This window comes from Haliaeetus leucocephalus, unplaced genomic scaffold, assembly GCF_000737465.1.
Source record: "Haliaeetus leucocephalus isolate CR32 unplaced genomic scaffold, Haliaeetus_leucocephalus-4.0 Scaffold953, whole genome shotgun sequence".
Taxonomy (NCBI): domain Eukaryota; kingdom Metazoa; phylum Chordata; class Aves; order Accipitriformes; family Accipitridae; genus Haliaeetus; species Haliaeetus leucocephalus.
The window spans coordinates 2,489,776-2,512,634 of NW_010973389.1; the positions used below are offsets into that span (position 1 = coordinate 2,489,776).

The following is a 22,859-nucleotide window of genomic DNA, read 5'->3' on the forward strand; positions in this document are numbered from 1 at the left end:
GTTTCTGCAGCTGTTTGCCCATTGGTCATTTATAAATGCAAGCTATGCTTATTGTGTAACAGGAAAGGAAGTTAAACCCAAGACATGTCGCTCAACAGCTTTAAAGCACCCGCTACCACTTCTTTTTTCATTATTCCTCCCTCCATAAGACCCAGCACTCTCCCCCAACAGCATCTTGAATGACACGTACCCTGGATGAGCCTCTGACAACCTCAGACAGCTGCTTGATGGCTTTGGTGCTAGTCGTGATGGTTTTATTAGTCTCCTGCTGGGTTGCATGCCTGCAGAAGAGAAGAGATGATGGGAATTGCAATTGAAATTAATTGCATAAAGAGACACTTACAGAAATTTATCAAGCTGCAGAGCGACTGAGACAACACAACACACAGCACATGGAACCACAGTAGGACTACATAAGTCCAGGATCTTGACCAGCAATGGCAACCAGAAGGCTGTAGGAAATACTAGCGAGGAGCTGCCCAAAATCTTCCTGTGATCAGCACAAAGACAATGGCTGTGGACCTGCAAAGTCAATGGGAGAAGACAAGGTGAAAATAGGGGGTGGACAGGTAACGAGGCCGTCAGATTGTTGGTACTGCCACTAAAATTGTCGAAAGAAGCGTTGTACAGCAAAAAGAGATGGGAGTGGGGAGTTACCTGATAGCTTTCCCAGGAAAATTTTGTACTCAGATGAGAAATTTGAAGAGACAGAAATTGAGCAAGACAAATTTACTTACCATGATCATCTATCTGCTAATGACATAGTATCTCCAGGAAAGCACTATTAACGCAAAGGTGCAGTGCTGCTTTATGAGCACTGAAACAGGCAGGCAGGGAGCCAAACCAGTCCCCTCTCCAGTCATGGTTGTCCCTCTCCTTTACACCCCAAATTCCAGTACCATTATTTCTTGCAAGCACTGGTTGCTGGCGTCGCTGTTTGGGACCACACAAAGTAGAGGGAAGAGACATAAATGCTGCCTAAATGTATTTATTAGCTCAATCCAGTTCTCAAGCTTTATAAGGTCAATGGGGCATTTTCAGCCTCTAAGCTTCCCCAGGGAGAACTTCACATCTTTTTAGTCAGAAAGGGGTGGTTTTTCATAATGCTTCAGTCAAAAAAATCTAGAAAGTCTCGAGAGAGACCTGGAGAAAATAATCTTTTTTCTCTCTTAGAGGACACATCTGAGCCACGGTTGTATTGAAAAGACTCATTTGTCAGTGCTCTTTTTTCAGGGTGGGTGGGATGTGGAGTGAATAGAAGTGCTTTGATTAAAAAATATTAAGATGACTATTTATGGCCTTTCTGTCCTGAATACCCATGGCCCATCCTGGCTCTTTAGCTCCTTCTTGCTTCTCTGTCTACTGATGGAGACCAGCTCTTTCAAGACTTATATCAACTCCTTCAGCACCTCCCTTGAGGAAGAAGGCCAGCCCCCAAACAGTCTTTACCAAATGCAACCTTAACTACAAATAAGTTGAGACCTCTCAACAAGCACTCCACTGACTGTCATTTCCATCTAGTCAGGGAAGACGGACATAGGCATCACAAACTGCGATTGTCACCCCCATAGCAAAGTTTGGCAGGCTTTTTCCACTGAATTAAGATCTCTCTGCAGACAGCTCAGGTGGGAAAGCTGTCTAGGATAAAAGGACACTTAATTTTACGCATTGTACCTACCAGGTATGCAAGCGTACCTGAAGCGTACCATGAGGAAAACATCTCTTAGCTGCAGAACAGTAAATCAGATGTATGTTAAGGGTTGAACAAGCACACAGAAGGCATGGACTCCTTCAGCACCATGCAGGAAAGAGAAATAATCTCATATGAAGACAAGGCTGGATCCAATAACTAGTTATTCTCAGCTCTGCTTAGTTAAATTAAGATACCATTTCTGCATTCATTCATCAAAATGCATTTCATTTATTTATGATCCCAGGACCCACTGCACCGGCTGACTAATTACATCACTTTTAATTTGAGATGGAGGAGGTCATATCTACCACAGACAGGTATTCCACACTGTCATTGCAAGATAGGGAGCTGGGAATTGAATCCTGTCACGTCACCTACCTTGAGGAGTACACAGTTAGCCTGATCCCCAATCTTTTAAACAAGAAAATCTTGCCACCAAGCGCATGAATTCCATAAGCAGCAGTTTCAAAACTGAGACTTAGACAACTAATTCCTCTTAATGCAATGCAAGATGCTGGAGTTGACGTCCAATCATTTTGCAGACCTCATTAAATTATCTGCCCACAGAACGAGTCAGGGATTTACATACCAGCAACTCCCCATCCCCAAAGTAAAATGGCTTGTTAGGCTCATGCGTCTGATCCTTCCCAATCTCTAAAGTTAAATAAAGTCTCCTTCATTTGCATTCTAATGTAAATTTTATGTTAGAAATCTTATGTAATAAATCCACGCTGCGCACAAACTTTGCACTGAACTGCTGCAAAATAACTGGGAGCATGAGTATGAAAAATAAAAGTTCTGCCTTCCACTTCTTAATTCAAAACACACTTTAACCAACATGCTGGTGCTTGATTTTGGCACTTCCCACTATGTTGTCGGCACAATTAACTTCTTATTCTTCAGCTTAGGAATCAGACAGTGATTATATTTAATTTACATTAAATGCTATTAAGATCTTCATTAAAAAAGAGGCCTTGAAACTCCACTCCCTGCAGCATTTTATTATAATATGTAATGGTAACAAGATATGTCATTATTATTATTATTATTATTATTATTATTATTATCTTTCTTTATATTCCTCTCCCCATGGAAGTGTGGAAGTTAATTAAAGGGGTGTCTCTGATGAATAAAATTTGCTTCTGAAAAAGTCCTCCACACACAAGTAAGTTAAATACTCAGTCTATGGAGATACGGAGTATCTAAAATATAAATGACGTAAAAGACTTATCTGTCTACAGTGCTACTCTGAAAATAAGCACTCTAGGAGTAAAAAAAAAAAAAAAAAAAGGGCATCTCTTAGGAAGAATAACATCGCTAGCTGTGCATTTCTGTATGCACAAAGATTGCAAAGACAATGCACTAAATAATACAAGAGGTGCCACACTGCTGCCTAAGAGTTTCCTATGGCTGCTGTTTTCTTTACCCGAGAAGTATGGTCCACCGAATCCATAATCACCAGCGCGCAGCTGCTTACAGTTTGTTCTTTGAACGATCATATCTCTAATTTATTTATCCAGTTTTACAATGAGCATAGCAAAGAGGCAGATGCGATGACGGCTGCTTCCCTTCTCCGCAGGGACAGAATGAAGGAGCTTAACTACTGTTTGTGCCATTTCTTTGAGACACTTGATGAATGACCAAGTCAACAAAAAATAATCAGACCCCAAATGCAACCGCAAAGATCGACAAGGGAAAAAGACTTCTGTCTGCCTCACCATGCCTGCTGCCACTCATAATAATCCCAAAGAGCTTTGTTTTCTAGTTCCAGCAGAAGAAAGGCATTTTCATTTATAATACAGAATATGGTTTATTTTACTTTCATCTGATCCCTAATATAAGAGCAATATTAAGTTTTTCAGGTACAGATCAAAGATACCTTTACTGTAGTGGCTTAAACATCATTAGATTTACTATCCCCTTTGGCACAGTGCAGCTGCATAGCAATGGAGTAGTTTTATGCATTTAAGAGCTGGGTGGTCAGGTAGGTTTGGCTACAGTTAAGCCACATAGCTCAGCATAACTTAAACCATATACTTGTCTTTTGCACAGCCACTGTAATGCTTACTGCAGTTTTCTTGTACAAAAAGAGGTAAAAATTATAGTATGTGGAGCAGAGTACTGAGCTGCATGATCTGTGGCTTCAGCAGAAATAGGTTGAGTATCTGCGTTTACACATATATTCCATTGCTGTTGGAGACATAAATACGTAAAGGTGCATCAAGTATGCGTAAGGAAATTGTTCACACCATAAGACTTTAGCCAACCTCTTCCCTGTCTTAGAGCTGGATTTTGTGAAGGGCTGATACCTGTGGGAGCTGAGGAGTGGTAACCCACCACTTTTGGGTGTCTCCTACACAGCCAGGATGATCTTACAGCAGAGCTAAGGATATTTCCAGAAATGGATGATCCAGGTTGATGCATTCAACAGTTGTATTAGCAAACACTTATCTATAGGATGGAAACTTATGCTGCATTAGACCGCTATAACTTACTGCCCATAGACAGCCCCACACCTCATCCTCTAGGGCTGCTCTGCTTCTGCACGATGAACGCAGCGGGCATCTCTCATCCATAACTATTTATTGCAGATGTAAACAAAGCAGAAGGATGAGCTAGGAAGAAAGGTTGTTTCACCAAGCCCTGAAGTATCTTTACCGTTACAGTCGCCAAAAAAGGCAAAATCTACTTGTTCTGGCTCCAAACTGCAACTCACAACTCTTTTTTTTCCCTTCTTTAGGACCTGATTGTGCATGTTGAGGAATCGTTTACAACAGAGCAAAATAAGAGCTCTAATTCTGATCTGTCAGCAAACCCCTTTGCATAGGTGTAAATCATCCAGCAGAGTAAAAGTCAGGAGAAAACCAGACTGCTACTTCCAAGTTTCAAGCTGCACAATATTCTATAATAAAAGCATCATAGATTTCCAATTTGCCTGTCACTTGAAAGTATTAGGAGATGTGGTGCTATTTTTCTTTAGGGAGCTTAGGGGATGGTCTGTGGTTGTGTGGGAAGAGAAGGGGAGGTATTTCAAATCCACCCAGCATGGGTGTTGTGTCATCTCTAGAGATGAACGTGGCTATAGGCTAGCAGCTACGTTGGTCAGCAGTTCTGGATTAAAACATATGAATTGTAGTCAGATAGCAGTCCTCGCAAATTTCCTCACAGAAATGCAAACCTTAGCAAAATTTTCCATGGTATTTTCAATATCTATCAGGCACCTATTTTTTGCATTGCTTCAAAAAATAAATAATAAAAAATGAAGAAGCAGGTTTTAGTATAATAAGGACAATGCTTGCTCCCCTACAGAATTTGATCAGTCTTTGCAAGCAGCTAGTTACTCACTGACTTGCTACCAGAAATTCAGGTTTGTGTTTTTCAACTAAATTATCTCCAGGACACTATATAAGACCCGCTCTTAACCCCGCAACACCTACAGATTGGTTCAGCATCGCCTCAGACTCCATCTGTCAAGTCATTACTGACAGCTCAGAGAGCACTCAAAACAGGACCCCACGGGAAGCAGCTTAACAATGTCACTGCCATTAGTCACCTCTCAAGTTATTTTTCCTTCTCCCACCCATACTATTCCCAAGTAAGTTTTAATTTGACAAGTTCCACTCTATTTCCTAATAAAAGAGCCCCTTGGATCCTTTGTAAATGCCTTGCTAACATGGAGCTATATTACACCTCCCTCTCTCTCATTATCCAGTAAGCCTCTTAGCTTATCAGAGACAGAAATTAATTTAATTCACCACAATTTCATTTTGATGAACCCTGGTGCCTACTGATCATGATAGTCAGGTTTTTTTTTTCCTCCAGGTGCTGATAAACTGTTTTTTTCTTTTCAACTATTCTTGCAACTTAGGTTGTACAGAAGTAGACCATCTTCCTGCACCAGATTTCGGCAAAAAGCAAGCAAGTCCTTCCCTTTCCAGCCCGAGGACCTCAGCTGCCCTCCATGAGCTCTTAATATTTGCCAGTGTTTTCAGTATTGCCCCAATAATCCTTTTAGCGCCCTAAGATAAATGGCATCAAATCGTGACTCTTCTGCTTGCTTTGCCTGCGTTTTCTAATTCTGTCGTGCCTTTCACATTTCTGCATTAACAAGCGGACCACGGCTTAAAATCTATCACAAAAAGGTTACCGGGATGTATCCCTGCAGCAATTCTCAGCGGCATAGCCAAAGGTGCCTATAACAATACCAGAAAGCAACTAAGCGACATACAACCTACACAGAGTTGTTACCACGCCTTTCTTCCAGTAATTTATTGCAGCTTTTTGCTGAAGCTTGGATCAGAGCCATCCTTCCAGGTTTTTCAGAAGCATTTTGCCCACCTAAGGCTCAGGGTTGCTGCATTTAGGGCTCTGTGGCCAGAGTTAATGGGGCCAGTCAACTTGCAGGGAGAGACAGGGAGAACTACACACTTTCTGAGTCCTGCATGTAGTCCACAGACAAAGAAAACATTTTATATACTGTAAAAGAGTGTTAGAAACTGTCCCCCTTCCCTGAAATTTGCAGAGACATGGATGTTGTCTTATGTTTTTAACCTCTAAATCTTTTTGGAAACCCTATGTATGTGAACTCTAACGTATGCAAACTTCCTCTTATCACTTGCCTGTTGCAGAACACAGGCTGGAAGCTACAGACACAAAATGCAATAAACAATATATTGAATCCCAAGGACTTCATGCAGATAAAAAAGAGGACTGATGCATCTGCTTAAATACATTTTCTCATAATTTATACTCCTGTAGAAATTAGCTCCTGCATTTCAGAGCAGAATCAGAAACAAAAGAAGCCAGTGTCTCCCTATTTAGGAATTTCCCAGCCTTAAAACCCTCGATGGCAAGAGCTTACTGAGTGTGGGGCTGAGCCAGGGACACGCACAGGCCTGCATGTCACGGCAGGAGCTGGCAGTCCGATCTATTGTATTTTAACGTTAATCCCAGCAGCTACATCCCCGTGTCTAGCTAGCAGTCCTATAGAGTTTTAGGGTCACGGGTGGTGTTAAGAGCACTGCTTCTCACTACGTCAGGTTTTCTGTCGTTGCTGGATGGTTTTTTTCAATAATATGACATGCTGCCATGTTATCAGTGATAGGGCAATTCATCCTTCTCACTCCATGCACCGATCCTAACCAGTGAAGCAATATGAATAGACTTGACGAGTGAATGTGCGTGCACCAGTGTGCAAGAACATGTCCTACACGCGCACATGTATGTAGGAAAGACAGGGACAAATGGACAAGAGATAAATTGCGGTGCAGATTAATTTTGCCTATTATCCTTCCCGCACTCGCTCTCTTGGTTTTAGCATTTAACATGCATTTAATACTCGGTATGGCACTGTGAAAAGTAAAGATGAAGGGCACTTTACTGATGAGAATGAGTGATCGATTGCTTTAGCTCTCCTTGAGAAACTACACTGAAACCATCATTAATAAAAGAGCCAGCACTTTGTACCTTGGAGTATGAAAAGTTTTGGTGAACAGAGATGTAGATCTTTTGAAGCTTTATTCTGATTGTAAAAGTTGCCTTTGCTGTTTCATGTGTTTTCTTGCCCCCAAATTTTTCGGTGGCAAGAACATCCAGAGCAAACATCTGCAAAAAGGGAATAAATCACACAAATTTCTGAGATGTAGGCATTTTCACCCCAGAAAATACAGGTTTCATTTAAAAAAAAAAGCCAACTTTGCTTAAAACCAGGCAATTTTAATTGAAAAATGAATCCATTTCACTCAAACGACTGCAAGGTGTTTTGTTATTTTGTGAAGTGAGCAAGAAATCAAAGGCAAACAAACAGCTCGAGACACCTTTCAGCTTGCTGTTGTTATTTGTGTATTTCTAGTTAGGGGTATTAAAGCACAAATGCTCCTATGTGTATACTTAAATTAAGCGATGTGCCTAAACCCAGTTCCTCGATCAGGATTTAAGTGAGAAAGAAAAGGCATTAGCAGTGATTGTACCACTGAAATTGTCAATGTGTAGCAAACAGGCTGTCTTATAAATCTATGAAAAATGTGCACCCTTTGACTAGCAAGAAATCTAAAAAAGGCAATGACCAACCAATTTTTTTTTGCAGTCTAAAGTGCAAAACCAGGTGCTTTATCATCTCCAAGAAGCTCAGCTTTAAGAATCAACAGACAAACATCCAAGAAGCATTGTGGCAGTGCACAAACACGAAGGCTTCGTGTTCAACCACGGCAGGAGTCAAGTGCTATGGGTTCCAGAAAGAAGCAGGTCAGCAAAGGAAACACACTGACCCCCCGCCCCATCCCACCTGAGAAATGAAGAAAATGTCACCATAAAGCTCATGGACCAGCTTGGAGGATGGTTTGCTACACGCTGATTTCCTTAACGGGTAATGTGAAGACACTATTTCAAAAGAACAGCACCAAAAGCCAGTGGGACGTCAGGTTTGTTAGAAATCCACCTTTTAGGCACCGAAGAAAGCCCCCCTAAACCTTCATATTGAAGTTAATAAATATTGCACTGTAAATATCAATTAGTTAAGCTGTCTGGACAATGAAAATGGACTGGCGTTTACAACAGATTTTGAAGACAGATGCATAATCCACTAACAGTGAGGTATCACACAAAGGAACTGAGCATTTAGCAAACTGCTGATCTATTTAATTTACATCAGTACCATCACTGGCAGAGGCAGTGGCATAGCTTTTGGCTTTCAAGACAGATGCGTACAGATTCCACAGCCTGTGTTTCTCTTGACATCTCTTTCTTTTCCACCTGGAAACTCAATTCAGATGAGACGTGACGATTTTGGGTTTAGTCACCTGGGATTTCCGTACATCTTCCCAGATGTACCACATGCTACACACACGCACCTTTCTGTCCACAAAAACCATGATCTTAGTATAGTTCTTTTATGTGTTCAAACATGCTCATGTTCCCAAATTGGACCCTATAACACCTGCCCCGCTGCCCCATCTCACCTCCCTGGTCTTAACCATCACTCCTACGTGTCGTACAAAGAAGGAGCTAGATTTTCTGTCCCTACCATTTCCACACACCCAACAATACTCACTTCACCAAAACCGAACACCACCCCCATGTTCTCCAATTCCTCAAACAAAAAATAAACTCACACCAACAGTTTAATACTATATTTCTAGTATATATCCATCTCTCTAAACTCCTATGCCTTATCACAAATCCACGTATTCTCAAAACATAACCCCAACCCCATCCCCTGAGCCAGGACATGATCTCCTACCCCATCCCATCTCCACGCACTTGTAAAGCATGGCCACTCACACCCTTCACCTGCACAACTCCAGCATCTGAGACCAAGATATCAGCACTTCTCACTCTGCTCTTCTGATCACATCTCCTCTGAGACGGGGTGCCCAAACCACCTCCTCACCCACCTAAAATTCACCCTATTTGTACACCTATGCCCATGCCCTGAGCCAGAAGTGTAGCTCTCAGCCTCCCTTATACAACGATACTGGGATCAGACTGGGAAGCCTCAAACGTTACCTTCCCAGCTCCTTTCCAAGGCGGTCGCTCTCATTGCTCCTGAGTATGACATCTGGCTGCTTCACATACCATGGGTTGGGAACCTCTGCTCTAACTAACGGCATTTTTTTTTGCTGATACTGGGTATGTTTTACCTTTGTGACCAGCTCCATCAACCCCAGGAAGAGCAAACAGAGTGGCCTTAACTGCTGCACATCTTGGTCTTATTTTCTCTCTTTCCTCCTGTTCCTGTCCTAGAAGGGATTTGGGAGTACAAGTACAGTGGTAAGCAGATAGGGAAGCCAGCCGGAGGAAAGAGATGTTTTAAAGTACAAAGTGAAGCGTAAAAGTTGAAGTTGGTAACAGTGTTGGCGCTTTCTGAACACATTCCCTTGAGGCACTTATGCCATGATCTATTTTTTTCTGATTTTTTTAAGCAAGAGAGAGGAGAAAAGAAAAAAGTGAAAATAATATATGGCAGAAAACAGCTTGAAAATATGTTTGCTTGAGAGAAGGATTTTTTGTTGCAGCTTTATTTGTTTTCATATTGCACTTCGTTCTCAAAAAGCAGGGAGATGACTAAAAGGAATTGTGCTGGGAAGAGAAATGGATCTCAGCAGCCTACTTACCACCTATTGCTCTATCCCATATACTTCATATGCCTCTTTAAATCTGACATCTCTGCAACGTTCTGAACATAAGGGCAAGCTGTGAAGTGCAAGGGAAATTAATATATTTATCCCACACAGAGTGCAATACACTCAAAATATAGAGTTCTTGATCTCTGAATACTTTTCTTCCTATCTCCTTCATTGTCCTTTCCATTCAAGTTATGTTTCACTATGCCTTGCATCGCCTTTCTAGCAACACTTGCATCTAGCAGGCAGAAAGATGTCTCTGTCTCTTTTTAGGAATGATTAAGTTTCCAAAAAAGAGACAAAATCTTAAAAGAAATGCTACTGGTGAGGCTTCTCTGCTCATCAGCCCCACATTTCATCAGCTTAAAGATCCTTCAGATTCTCAGGTGACAATAATGTGTAATTCCCAATGTACCACAAGTCGCTCCTCCCCACCACCCTCCAGCTGACATTAGATCATAAAACAGCCTAGCAGTTAGATTACAAAAACACAAGGTACTTTATTGGCCAATAAAACACCCGCAAGAGCGGCCATGTGAATGAAGACCCTATTTTGTGGGGCAATAAATTTTGCACTAGTACCCAAAAGGCATTGCTATTACAGGAATTGTGCAAATCACCATCCATGGTCCATGACAAAGCATCTTAGGCTGTGGCCAGAAGGACGTGTACCTCCAGAGGGAGAGCAACAATTAAAATGCACTGCCAGTGGTCCAAAAAATTAAACATCGAAGAGATACTTCCCTAGTAAGAATGGGGCACAAATATATAATAGGATAAACAAACATAATAAAAGGCCTGAGGAAGTTCATTATAAATCAACAGGCTCTGAGGTTTGTTTCAGGTAAGGCAAGACTATCTTTTTCTGCCGGCAGAAGGCAATGGACCAAGCATATAATGAACTCAGATACAGCAACTCTCTGTTTACAGTGAGGGACAATGGAAATATCCAATTGTTCCAATCCATTCAAATGTGAAAACTGTAAGTCCCGTTATCAGAAACGTCTGCTGCTGATAGCAAATTTGTTCTCTAGGGGGAAAATGGATTCAGCTTAAGAACCGCTGTTAAGAGTCCAGTTCAGGTACTTGAAAGAAGAAAATTACCTGATGAAAGATCAATAATATTTCTCCTCTCCCTGAACTGAGGCTTATGTGCAGAATAAAATATTCCAGAGACTGATTCTCTGTCGCCTTGCTTCAACACAAGCTATTGGAAATGTAACTAAGCTAGGAAATCATATATTTACGATTATGTTGTGAAAATCACATTGCATTTGTGCAGGTGGGGACACAAAAAGAAAAGAAAACAGAGAAAGGCACACTCAGCGCACTGTAAAAGCAGACGAATCAGCCCAAACATGTTTCCTTGTAGTCTCAGTGCTTAAAAACAGACTTTCATACAAAATGGTAAGTATGCTAGGTTTATGCAGGAGGTGTGAAAGGGTTGTGCGCATGGATCCAGCTGAAAAGTTACTGAAATGAATAAAGCAGCAATATCCATTAAAGACCCAATGCACCACAGGAGTGGTGTTACTGAAGCATGTGACTGACCTTTCCTTTTAAAATAAAGGGATCTTACATCAAAACAGGGTCAGACTGAAATGCAAGAAGCTAAGGGGAGAGATCCTAAATATAGTTTGTGGTTTTTTTCCTTTCTTTCCCAAATGTACAGAAAAGTTTGTTCAGCTGAAAACTGACTTCTGGAGTACAGTGAAAATTTGGAGAACTTCAGGGACGTGAGATTGTGGGTAAATGATGCTGGCTTGGTTCATAAGCAGAAGACAGACATTTTTCCCTCCTATTTGTTTGCCAGCTAACTCAAATCTATCAAGTGGTGTGCACTGTGGTAGCACCAGGAGGCACATGCCAACTCCAAACTCCTGGACCGATTGTGATCTGAATTAATAATCTCATAGTTGTCTAAATAAAACCATAAAAATTAAAAGGTGAGGATAATCCGTTAGGTTAGGAAACAGACTTTCCCATGCTGAAAGGAAACATGTCTCCTGTCCTTGTACCTTTAATCCTGGACTGGTTATCAGATGGTACTGCCACATTCATTAAATCCCTTGGCTTTTTGGGGACTGAGCACCTCTCTTATACTGGATTCTAGGTCATTTTGATGTTATTCTAAATGGGACTCATTACCATCTGGTGTTAATTCTTTCACTGACATCAAACCAGCCAGATATCGCAAAACAGTTCTCGGGTCTATTTTCAGGACTCTGTCAAATTGTACAATATATAAATGTTAGATGAGATCCAGATTTATAACTACTAACTTACATGACATCCAAGCCAGCCATTTAATCACCTATCATCCAGGACTGCGTCACCCTGTAGGTACCAAAATACAGAGTGTGGTTCTCTATTTACTTAAAGGCCTGTAGGAACTTACGATCTGTTCCTTCCACAGGTTTAGGAATACCTGTTCAATGGAGACAGGCAAATCTCCTGCTCTGAAAACTCTCTTGCTATCGAGGCTGATGGGTTCCTGCACAGAGAACCTCCCAAAAGAGTTTTGCAGTTGCCAATCCACAAGTTATATCATGTCTTCTGATTGAAGCATTCACCTAGGTCTCTTTCTCCTGTCCCAAATTTGTTGAGAAGACGTGAAGGTAGAGCCAAATGAAGGCATGAAGTAAGCGTGAGTCAATTATAAGACATTAATGAACCCTGGTTTCCTTAACTAAGATCTCTATCACACAGCAAGACCCCCATCAATCTGCTCAGAGTTGGCCTTGCTCTTGAGCAGGGACTTGGACCAGATGACATCCAGAAGACCATTCCAACCAACACTATCTTGCGATTTGATGAGCTCTGCTCAGTTCACTGGACTGATGCTTTTCCCCGAAGTTATCACTCTTTTCTCAACTGCTTCAGTCCAAGGGGAATTTCCAGCCTCTGAGGGCTGTCTCTGGTCAGTCAACAGAGTTTATCAAGATGTTTGGAAAGCCCTGAAGCAATCATGCAATCTAAAAAAATAAATTTAAAGAAAATAAAATCACTGCTTCCTGATTAACTACTTTGATGTATTAATGACAAAAAAGAAAAATAAATTCAGTCATTGCTACATGGAACAGTTAAGAGAACTGGATATTTTTAGCTGCACTTGCCAAATACAAATATTCTGCTCATACATTTCATCCCATTAGCCTAACATTAGCTGGATATTTTGTGGTTGTATGCTCCTCTAAGCAACTGCATCGGACTATGGGTCTATGCTTTGTTAGACCAAAGGCATTGCCAGACCTGAGTCTTTATGCCCACCTTACAGTCCCACATGGTGGTCCTGAACACAGCTGCAGCCATTCCCAACTCAGCACGTTACCTTGACTTCGCTGTCACAAGCAACCTCCATTTCAGTTCAGCAAAATTTTGGCAAACTTTACACCCTCCATGAGACATAATTTTCTGCTGTAGAGGTGCGTCATAATCTGTGCTCCTACTTGTCACCCAGATGGGTCCTTATCACCTACTTCTCATCCATCTGCAGACACAGTGTGGCGTGATGCCATATCTCCTCTTCCTCTTCTCTCCAGCAATGAGGACACTTTTTCTTTGGTGGCTGTGGAAGAGAGCACTTAGCCAACAGCTCAAAGGAGCCTCATGCAACCAGTGTCAGCTCGTTCACAGTATGATGGTTGGATGTGCCTCTCTGACACAACATCTCCTCTATCACGCTGGCAGGACCTCATTTTTAGTTCTAAAATGCATTCCCTAGCAAACAGACTTAAAGAAAGGGGCTTTTTTACTATCTCTTGCAGAAAATACAGAATTTCTATCACCAGGGGATCTTATCTGCCCTAAAAACTTCCATAAAAGGAACTTGCTGAATCAGATGTATTCATTTGATTACTCCATACCAATCTCTTACATTAACGTATTAAATTAATGTCACTTTGGAAGTATGCTTTATTTTTATTATTTTGGAGGTTGAAAGATGTCAGCGATAACTACAAAGGAAGGTCTTTGGGACTGTATCCCTGAGAACAGAAAAGCAGCAATCCACAGCAGCAGCTTTTGAGCAATGTTACAAAATCAACTTGTCAAATGTCTGGATGTGTAGCAGGGAAACTGATGGGGAAAGAGATTTCACTCCCAACTTCTCAAGCAGTCATTATGTCATTTTATGGACTTTTTTCTTAATGGAGAGAAAAATATTGCAGAAATATTCCTCTTCCCTTCTGCCTCCCCTCCCTGGTTAGCTGCCTTTGTAAAACTCTCAGTGTTGGCGTGGTAGCTCTCCAAATGCAGTGGTTGAAAAACAGTAAGCGAAATTACTTGAAAAGAAAAAGATCAATTAATCTACCAGTCAAATCACCTACTCTCTCCCTCATGGACCAAAATAGAATCAATCTTTAAAACAGACATTCCAGTAATTTATGAACTCCCCTTTTAATATCAAAGACAGCACGTCTTCAATTCCCCTTGGCTCACATTTCCAAGCTGAGGCTTGTCCAAAATTTCATCTGTTCAGCTACACCTACCCGTCCTCACCATTAGGCTTTAGTCCAAGCTGTAAGAGTCACTACCTCTATGTAGTTGGGAATTAGCCATCACAAAACAGTGATACAGTGCTAAGAGAAGTCCATAATTTTATTATTAAAGCAGACTGAAATATCATGTTATGTTTCCTGTGTCACACTAAGAGCCCTGTTAGTCATTTAAGTCAAAACAACTCCTTTACTATTCCCCAACCAGCCTGGTACTGTCCAGCACAGTAAATTAGAGATTATAAAAAGTTTACCAGAGTTTAGACAACGGTCTTTGTTAAGGAGAGCCCAACAGCACAGTAACAGCTGTCAGGAACTCTTTAGAAAATGTGTTTGCAGATGGGAATGTTGGGGGAAATTCAAGGTATTTCAGGTCACTGTTAAAAACCCAGAGCATCTTAGTGTCCCTCTGAAACCACACAGATGTTAAGTAATAATAATAAAAAAGTAATAAAACTGTGGGTTCAGGAGAAAGCACTGACCATAACAAAACCTCTTTCATAGATGTTGGCTTTTTCCATGTTCCCTATTCAACAAAATCAATTTCTTGTGTTAAAGAAAATAACTGTTCCTTACCTGCAGGACAAGATGAAATTTAACACTGTGATTGTACTAGCTGATATAAGTATTCCTTCAGATGTTGATTAGAGGAACAGAAAGATTTTTTAAAAGCATGAGGAAATAGCCTTAAAAAGGAGATGGTTTTGTACCCTGCATTTTCTGCTGGTCTCTTCTTTATACAAAGATCAAAAAACTCAGGTCACCAAAACCTACTACTTTCCAGCCACACATCCAGCTGTTTCACATCGGATGTCCCTTTCTACACTCTTTTTTTGTTTTCTATTTCATGATGGACCCCAAGGACAAGCTTTCCTCTGCACTGATATCACTGGCCAGGTGTACACTGATCCCACAGACAGCAAGGCATTTGTTTTTCCTTTTAAAATACTATTTTTAAAAATGCATTAATGAGCCAGGTTGCTTCTGTGTTATCATTTTGGCTTCTTCTCTGCCTCAGTTCCCCATTCTGTTATACACAGAACTAATTTCTGCTTCTTTTCTCTTATTTTGTGTACCTTGTCTATTGGGACTGGAGCATCACACAGTACAGCAAAATGATGCTCTCATTTGGGCTCTCACTGCAATACAAATACTAGCAAACAATATCGAAATCTCATTTCAGGACCAAGATGTAATTGGGGCTGAACTTACCTCCGGTCTTACACTGACGTAATTCCATTAGCTTTAATGGAATTACTCTCGATTTGCACTGGTGTCTTGAATTGAGGTTTTGCTTTTCAGGATTTATATATTTTGTTTTCCTACCATTAAAACAAGAAGCGAGCCAAAGTCACTTCCAAGTCATTTTTTTCCCCAATAAATTCGAGCATTATTTTAGTTTATCTGCGTGACCTCCACTTGCTCTTGTACATCAGTCATCTAATTATTCACGGTTCCTGCAGGACGCTGCATTCCATTATCTTCTATTTATAATCCAAGATGTCTGAGAACAAAAGGGGGCAGGGTTCTCCAGTATATGCCCTTCTGGCCTTGTTACAATTTTTCTTACTCGTTTCCAGGTGCTCTCTGCATACAGCCTCTCCTTTAACCTCCTGAAATTTGTGTTCTATATTTTAATTACAGCTTCCCATGACCCACCTTGTAGCTATTAAAAGGAAGATTCAAAGAGGCACCACAGAATATTTGTGGCTTAGCAGAAACATAAAGAGCCATTTTATATCATCCAGTGTAGTTCAGTTCATGTGGGAAACCATAACTGGTGATCTGATGGGTCATCACAAAACAAGAGGTGGGAGATGGGCTTCTACTTCAGTCCGCTAGTGCAAACCATTATCTAACCCTCACTCTGTAAATAATACTAAATTATTTACTTCCTGGCGATATAGTGGTGGATTAATTTTGTAAATTAAAAAGAAAGGGGAAGGATAAAATAAAGAACTGAGCATGCCTGGATACAGTCACCAAAACGGAATAATCCAATCAAATACAGGCAACTATATGTCATGGAAGTGTCTATTTCTCTTGGTTGACTAAAGAGCATTTACGTGCGACCAGCTCAGTGAAAACATCTCTGCTGAAACGTGTGAATCCCTCCCAGTGGGAGAGGAGATCTGCTCACCTCCAGCATCTGTCCACCTTCACATGGTTGGAACATTTCCGTCTATTCTGTGACCATCTCCTTGGAAAAAACAGTTCAAAAGCCTTTCAGATACTTGCTCAACCTCTCTTTCATTTCACAAGTGGAGTCAAGTGTAGCTAACCAAAGCCTCAGTGGCTAGTTTCCCTGGTTAAGCACACTCGAGACTATTTTTTTAATTGCATTTTTTTGCTTTAATTTTTTTGGTGTCTCTTCTTATCACTCCTCTCTCTGCTAGATTTAAGAGCTCTTTAGATGCTACTACTTTCCCCCTCGAAGGTGCTTGTACTCTGTAATCAAGTCACTTCTCAGCCTCATTTCTGATAAACAAAACAGACTGCGCTACAAGGCTCACTGAGAAACACCTTTTTTTTCTTTGTTTCCTTTGGGTCCTTTTTTATAGTTTCACCAAAATCCTTTATAATTGTGAACACTGAAAGTATTCCACTCTGCTCTTGTGCACAATTCTTTAGTTACAGAGAGACAAAAAAATCATCTTTGCGCTCCAAACTCACTAGTTAAATGTTTATAGACATGTGAATGCCGTCCTTGGGAATTCCCACTGAGTTCCTTGACCCACATCAGCTCACTGCTTTGCAACATGCATCCCTGTTTTCTCACTTTCTCTTAGCAATAACTTTGTGTTTGGCTACACGGAAACGTGCTGCTAGGAAGGGCTCAGCCTAACACCGTGTACAGCTCCTCCAGCCTCCTCAGTAGCTTCACTGATCTTCATGCCAGCTCTGAATTTTAGTAGAAATATTTTTACAGGCACTTAGTGCTGACTAGTGGAATCCCTTATTAGGATCAGGCCTGATAGCAAACACAGAGAAAATCCATTGGAAATGCTCAGTTTTGATTCCCGTTAACTTTGCAGAGAGCTGTCACAGTCCTTATCCTGCCTTTCAAACGCAGTAGACCGTGGAGGAAAATTCCTCTTGGGTGTATGTGTCTGTGCGTGTACTGGGGGAGGAGAGGCAGAGGGATTTGGGAAATACAGATGATGTTTTTAGGTGACAAGGGAGCATTTAGTTCTTCAACAGAGTGAGACCTGGGCATTTATCATTCTCCCTTGAGTCCCCTCTTCCATGAAAAGGGCAGCAGGCTGTATAACCCAGAGGAGACACAGTATACGCCAGCCAGATCCCAGCCTGGACAACTAGGCAATGTATGGCAGCAATGCCTCCCGTGTGGTCTATATATAACCAGATGGACCCTTGATAAGACCCTCACCCAGCCTCACAGCACTCTCCATCAATGAAGTTCATCTGGGTTTCCCAGCGGGACTTAAGGAGGGAAAAGACGCGATGTTAAGAGAAGAAAATGCGGAGGAAGCCCTTTTGCTGGCAGGCTTCAGCACATATAAGCAGTCACGTACCTGCCAGTACTGAAAGAAATACTCAGTGCAAACCTTTCCTAACTGCTCTTTGAAAGAGAAAACCCTCGATTCATTTGGATTAAAAAAAAAAAACAAAACAAAATAACACAAACAAAAAACAAACCCAACAACTTCCCTGAATTTCAGCCCTGAACAATACAATTACTTACAAATTACTTACTTATAATTGCATTTATGAACAAGGACCACGAAATTCAGTTAAGAGATAATTCTCCCTGGATATGAGAGGAATACACCAGAACACTATGCTTGTCGGACAAGCCATACCGGACTGCTGATATATAATGCACCACAAGGGACAAACGCCCTCCCAGCCCCTAAATGACTCTTCCCAGGTGTGTGGGTGGCTGAACATCCTCCGCGAGTGCTCAGCTTCACAGAAGTCATCTTCTGCCTCCAACGGTGTCAGGGACTTGACACCTCGGTAGCACATCTTTACCTGCAGCAGGCAGGCAGGAATGTATGGCACTTTGTCCCCTCCACACACGAGTATCATTCCTGGGACTAATGAGATAAGTGGAAATGTCTGCTATTGGCAGCAACAGGACATGCGGAAACAACACATCTCTTTGTGCACAACACACTGGTAAAAAGCACTATTATTATGGACCACCAGCCTAACCCACAGATACAGCTTAATTAAAGGAATTTAAGAGTCTTAATTAACGTTACTCAAAACCTTAGGTATTAAAATCCATTTGCAGAACAACAAGCGGTGAAAATTCTTCATTTATTCTGTGTTTCTTGCTAAATGTTTCTAAGCTTAGCTTCCTATCAGCTGAGAGCATCAATCCTTGCCAACTTTGCTATGTTTCTTCACCAACCTTAGCCTAAATTGGAGTGACCTGCCAAAAAAAACCCCAAACCTTCAATGTGCATGTTTCCCTGGATTCTGCAGGGAAAGGGAAAGGTTTTCCTCATTCTGCCTATTGAAAAGAAATTGTTTTAAGAGTTGGTATGCTGCTGATGCAATCCTGTTTCTTTAGAAGGAACATGCACAAAGACCTGTTCGTCAAGTGCAATAAAATGAGAAAAAAAAAACCAACACAACCAGCCACACTAAACCTGCCATCGGTTTCTTTTCAAGCTGCCTCTCTGGCAAGCTCTGTGGCCTAAAGCCTCCTGTCCATCTGAGTGCTTTCAGGGCCACCCCTCCAGTTGCTTTTCTTTTGCATTCTGCAGGGTGAGAGCTTTTATCATCTGCATAATGGAGCTTAACCGTTCCTTCTGGTTAGCCAGAAGAAAAGGCAGCCGGCATACCCGTCAGCTTTGGGAAAGGGAGGTTATCACTGAGCAGTTACGCTTATGGGAGCCAGCCAGCAGATTTCTAAATACTTTAGAAAATAAAGAGTATTACCCCTGAAACCCTTGCTGGCTCTTTGTTGCTGCAATTACTGACTGCAGAAATAAAGGTGCTGCTAATGCTGGGGTAAAGTGTGATTCCACTTCTCATTGACTTCACATTTCTGCGTTGTCTTTTTTTTTTAATGTTCTCCCTTATGCAAGACCTTGAGTATTTATTTTGACAGCTTACATTATTCAGCAAGCAATTAAACTTTCAAATGTATTGTGTTCTCATAGCTTAAAATAGCTTTGGCAACATCAGTAGGGTTTCTCAATCCCCCACAGAATGAAGATAAAGAACATCTCTGTTGGATTTTTTTTGCAGGTTGCTTTTTTTAAGCAAATACAGTATTTTAGAGAGTCTTCATGTTTTGATGTCCTTACACAAACCAAGCAACTACTACCCGTGGAATTTCCCAAAAAGTTAAAATGGCAGCAGGTAAACAGAATATGATATAGGATAATGGAAGAAAACAGGAGGAGCCTGATGAACAAACTAGACTGACCAACTCCACAAGTTCGTCTCGTTCATGGCACTACCTGTCCCCTGCACACTCCTGTGGAAGGTCACCAGTGGTGGGAGAGAGAAAAGGATCTCCAGGATTCAGTTAAAAGACAGAATTAAACTAATTGTGTTCATGCTAAAAAGCCACGTGATGAACCTCAACAACGGCAAAAATATTTTCCTCTGCCAGCTTTGACCCCAGCATGGGACAAAGGAGACAGGGCAAAAATGTCTCCAGCAGCCACTGCTTGGAATTGAACATAAAACAGAGCCCTGAACCTCTTCTGAACTGTCCCCAATCAACACCTTTGTTTGAAGAAGTTCGTTTCAAGAACACAAGAAAATATAAGCTACCAAACCTGAAAGCTTGCAGTTCCTCCACATTTCCAAATACAACTCCAAGGTTGTTTTCCTTCTTTTACCGCCTCCCTAAACCTCCAAGCTTTGCTAGCTGCAAAATGAGCTCTTGTGTCATCTACTCTTCTTTTTATGCTGGCAATCACCACCCACATAATGCCACCTCTGCTCACTGCTGGGGCCAGGTGTGCGGATGCACATTAGTGCTAATGTTACTGACCTGTTAATCCACAGAGAGAGCCTTTAGCCAGCAATTTGCTGTTCAATTCGAGGACAATGTTGAGGTTACTAATTTGCTTCTCCCATCAGATGGTGCTTAAGGAGAGTTAGGACAGCTTTTAGACATTCCTGCTAACTTTTAAATGAGATGGAAAGCATCAGGACAAGTCCTATACCAGAAGCTTTGGGTTTGTTTTCAGCTCCCCAAGGGAAGGGAAGGGAATGGCAAAGGGAAGGAGGAATGCAAAGTGCTGCATGAGATTCACATGATGATATCCTATGGTTACTATTATTTCTTCTACCAGTTAATGTCCCGGTGACGTTAGACTGAGCAACTCATACCTGGGAGTGCGCTGTAACTGGTTATTATACTTGTCACCACTCCCTGTAAACACACCTTAGCTGTCTCTGCTCAATAGAGCAAGGATTAGCTGTTATTTTTTCCCTCTGCCATTTAACATGAGACAATCTCCTTTCCTCCCTCAGGTAATCTATGCCCCCCAGTAATTTATTGTCCTACTCCTCCTCTTGGTTTCAACCACCCAGTCCAAGAGAAGAGAGGCACACAATAGTTCAGTTGACAGACTTAAAATCTAAAACTTGCCTTAGATTTTCCACCGTATAAGTTACATGTCATATGAAGGATGTATTTGCAGAGCACTTTGAAAGCAAAGGTTTCCTAAAGGGATCTTCTGCTGCCCCAGCAGCACTGCAATACAGTCCCACCCAGGAAACACAACAGCCCCAACCACTTGCAGAAAAATGAGTTTTTTCTCCTAGAATACCCGGGAAAATCTCCCTCCTTTCCCAAGGTAACAAGTAGTAATTTGCTGTAGTTTTGATGGTCTGAGAACATATGCAAGACAACATTTTTAGGCAGAGGTAATATTTTTTATCAAAACGAGTGGTAGAGCTGGATGAAGCTTTAGGCCTACAAGAGAGTTCTTGTACATCTGAAGAAAGGTCATCTATTTTTCCAGCTCTAACACTTGTTCTAATAAAAGATGCCAATTCTACGTACGAGCCCAATGAAAGCAACATGAGCTCTTTAATACCCAGCCTGTGCTAGACCAGGTCCTGCTGAACCACACAGTACTGAAATACTTGCCTTTACAAGGCAAAGCCTAAGCTTGGTCTGCTACCACAGTCCTCCTTCTCCTCATTTTATACCCCCACACACTCAGCACAAAGTACCACTTTTCTGACTTGTTTTGCAAATCCAGCATTAAGGCTGCTAACACATACAGCTTCATAACTATTTTTTTCCTTTCCGTTAATACAAGAAAACGAAGGTAAAAAGAAAAGCCATCTCTAATTTGAGGCTCTGCAGAGGAAGCTCATTTGCAAAACTGGCAGGTTCCCCTCACTGCCTTCTCCTCTGTTCAATCTGCGCAGGAGGTGGCAAGGCAAGGAGCGTGGACATCGACACAACTCAGCCGTGCATGAAGGGGAAGAAGGGGCATGGTGTGCTAAGGACCTCAAATTTGGTCTCTGAAAGGCAGCCAAGGCCACAAAAACTTGGCGTTTCGGATGAGCCACGAAATTTATGTCCGCCCATGGTGGCATGTCACAACCTTCGAGGAAGTGAAAGGTGGTGGGAGATGTTGGATGAGGGAGCATGGAAATGTCTAGTTCCTCAGGCAGGCATCGTTGGTTGCTTCAGCCCTGTTGATTTTTCTTTGCTGTATTCACCACTCTGAACACATTAAAGCCTCAGCACCACCTCTCAAATCAAACAAGCTGTATTCCATGAAGAGCTGCATTCAGCCAACAGGGTTTGTTTCAGGTGCAACTCAACATTCACATGGCTGGAGCTGGCTTTTATCAATCCGTGATTTCAGTAAGAGACATTTCTTCACGGAAAAAGCCACAGTGACTAATTGGGTGGCAGAAGTGTCCCTCTTCCCTCCTTTTCAGAGATCAATGCCATCCTATTTGTCTTTTGTGAATACACACCAGGGCTTTCAATGCAGCATTGCATTAGCTCACACTTTGCTTTCAAGTAGCCCCTGGAGAAGAAAAGCCTTCTCCTCCCATATCCCTCAAAGACTGGATCATGGAGGTTAGTCGTCACAAACCCGTTTGCATCCCAAAGTGATTGATCGCCACCCGGACTGTCCTCAGACGAGTAATGAGCCACAAGCATTAGTCTAATGTATGTGACAAAGAAAGTTTAATTAACAAATTATATTTTTATATGAAATTTAAAATTCAGTGTGTGCAGATGATTATACAGTTTGAATACCACGCTGCCAGGCAGAGAAAGACAAAATGTTTTAACTCCCATTAGTTTAATAACTTCCTAATAGTTTAATTCAGTGCCAGGGCAATCAAAAGTCCCAGGGGAGGACACTGAAAGATCCTTTGGAGTAAATGAAGAAATATAGGAGGAATTGAAAGAAGCATCAAAAAAATGAAGGAAACTCCAGAAGACTCCCAGAAAGAAAAAAAACCCAAAACAACACCACAACAAAAACCTCTCCAAACAAGTAACAGCTGGTGGTGACAGCAGAGAGGCCAAGGATAGCCTCTTCTTTTTCTTTGGGGGGGGGGGGGGGTGGTTGTTTG

The 22,859-nt window shown here is 41.6% G+C and overlaps 1 protein-coding gene across 1 annotated transcript in view; it reads right to left on the reverse strand.

The window, feature by feature from the left end:
• TSNARE1 (t-SNARE domain containing 1) overlaps positions 1 to 22,859 on the reverse strand; it is a 306,679-nt gene that overhangs the window by 200,688 nt on the left and 83,132 nt on the right. Inside the window, exon 4 of the mRNA XM_010584213.1 lies at positions 191 to 281. Coding sequence (XP_010582515.1) covers positions 191 to 281 — 91 coding nt within the window. The remainder of the gene's footprint in view (positions 1 to 190; positions 282 to 22,859) is intronic.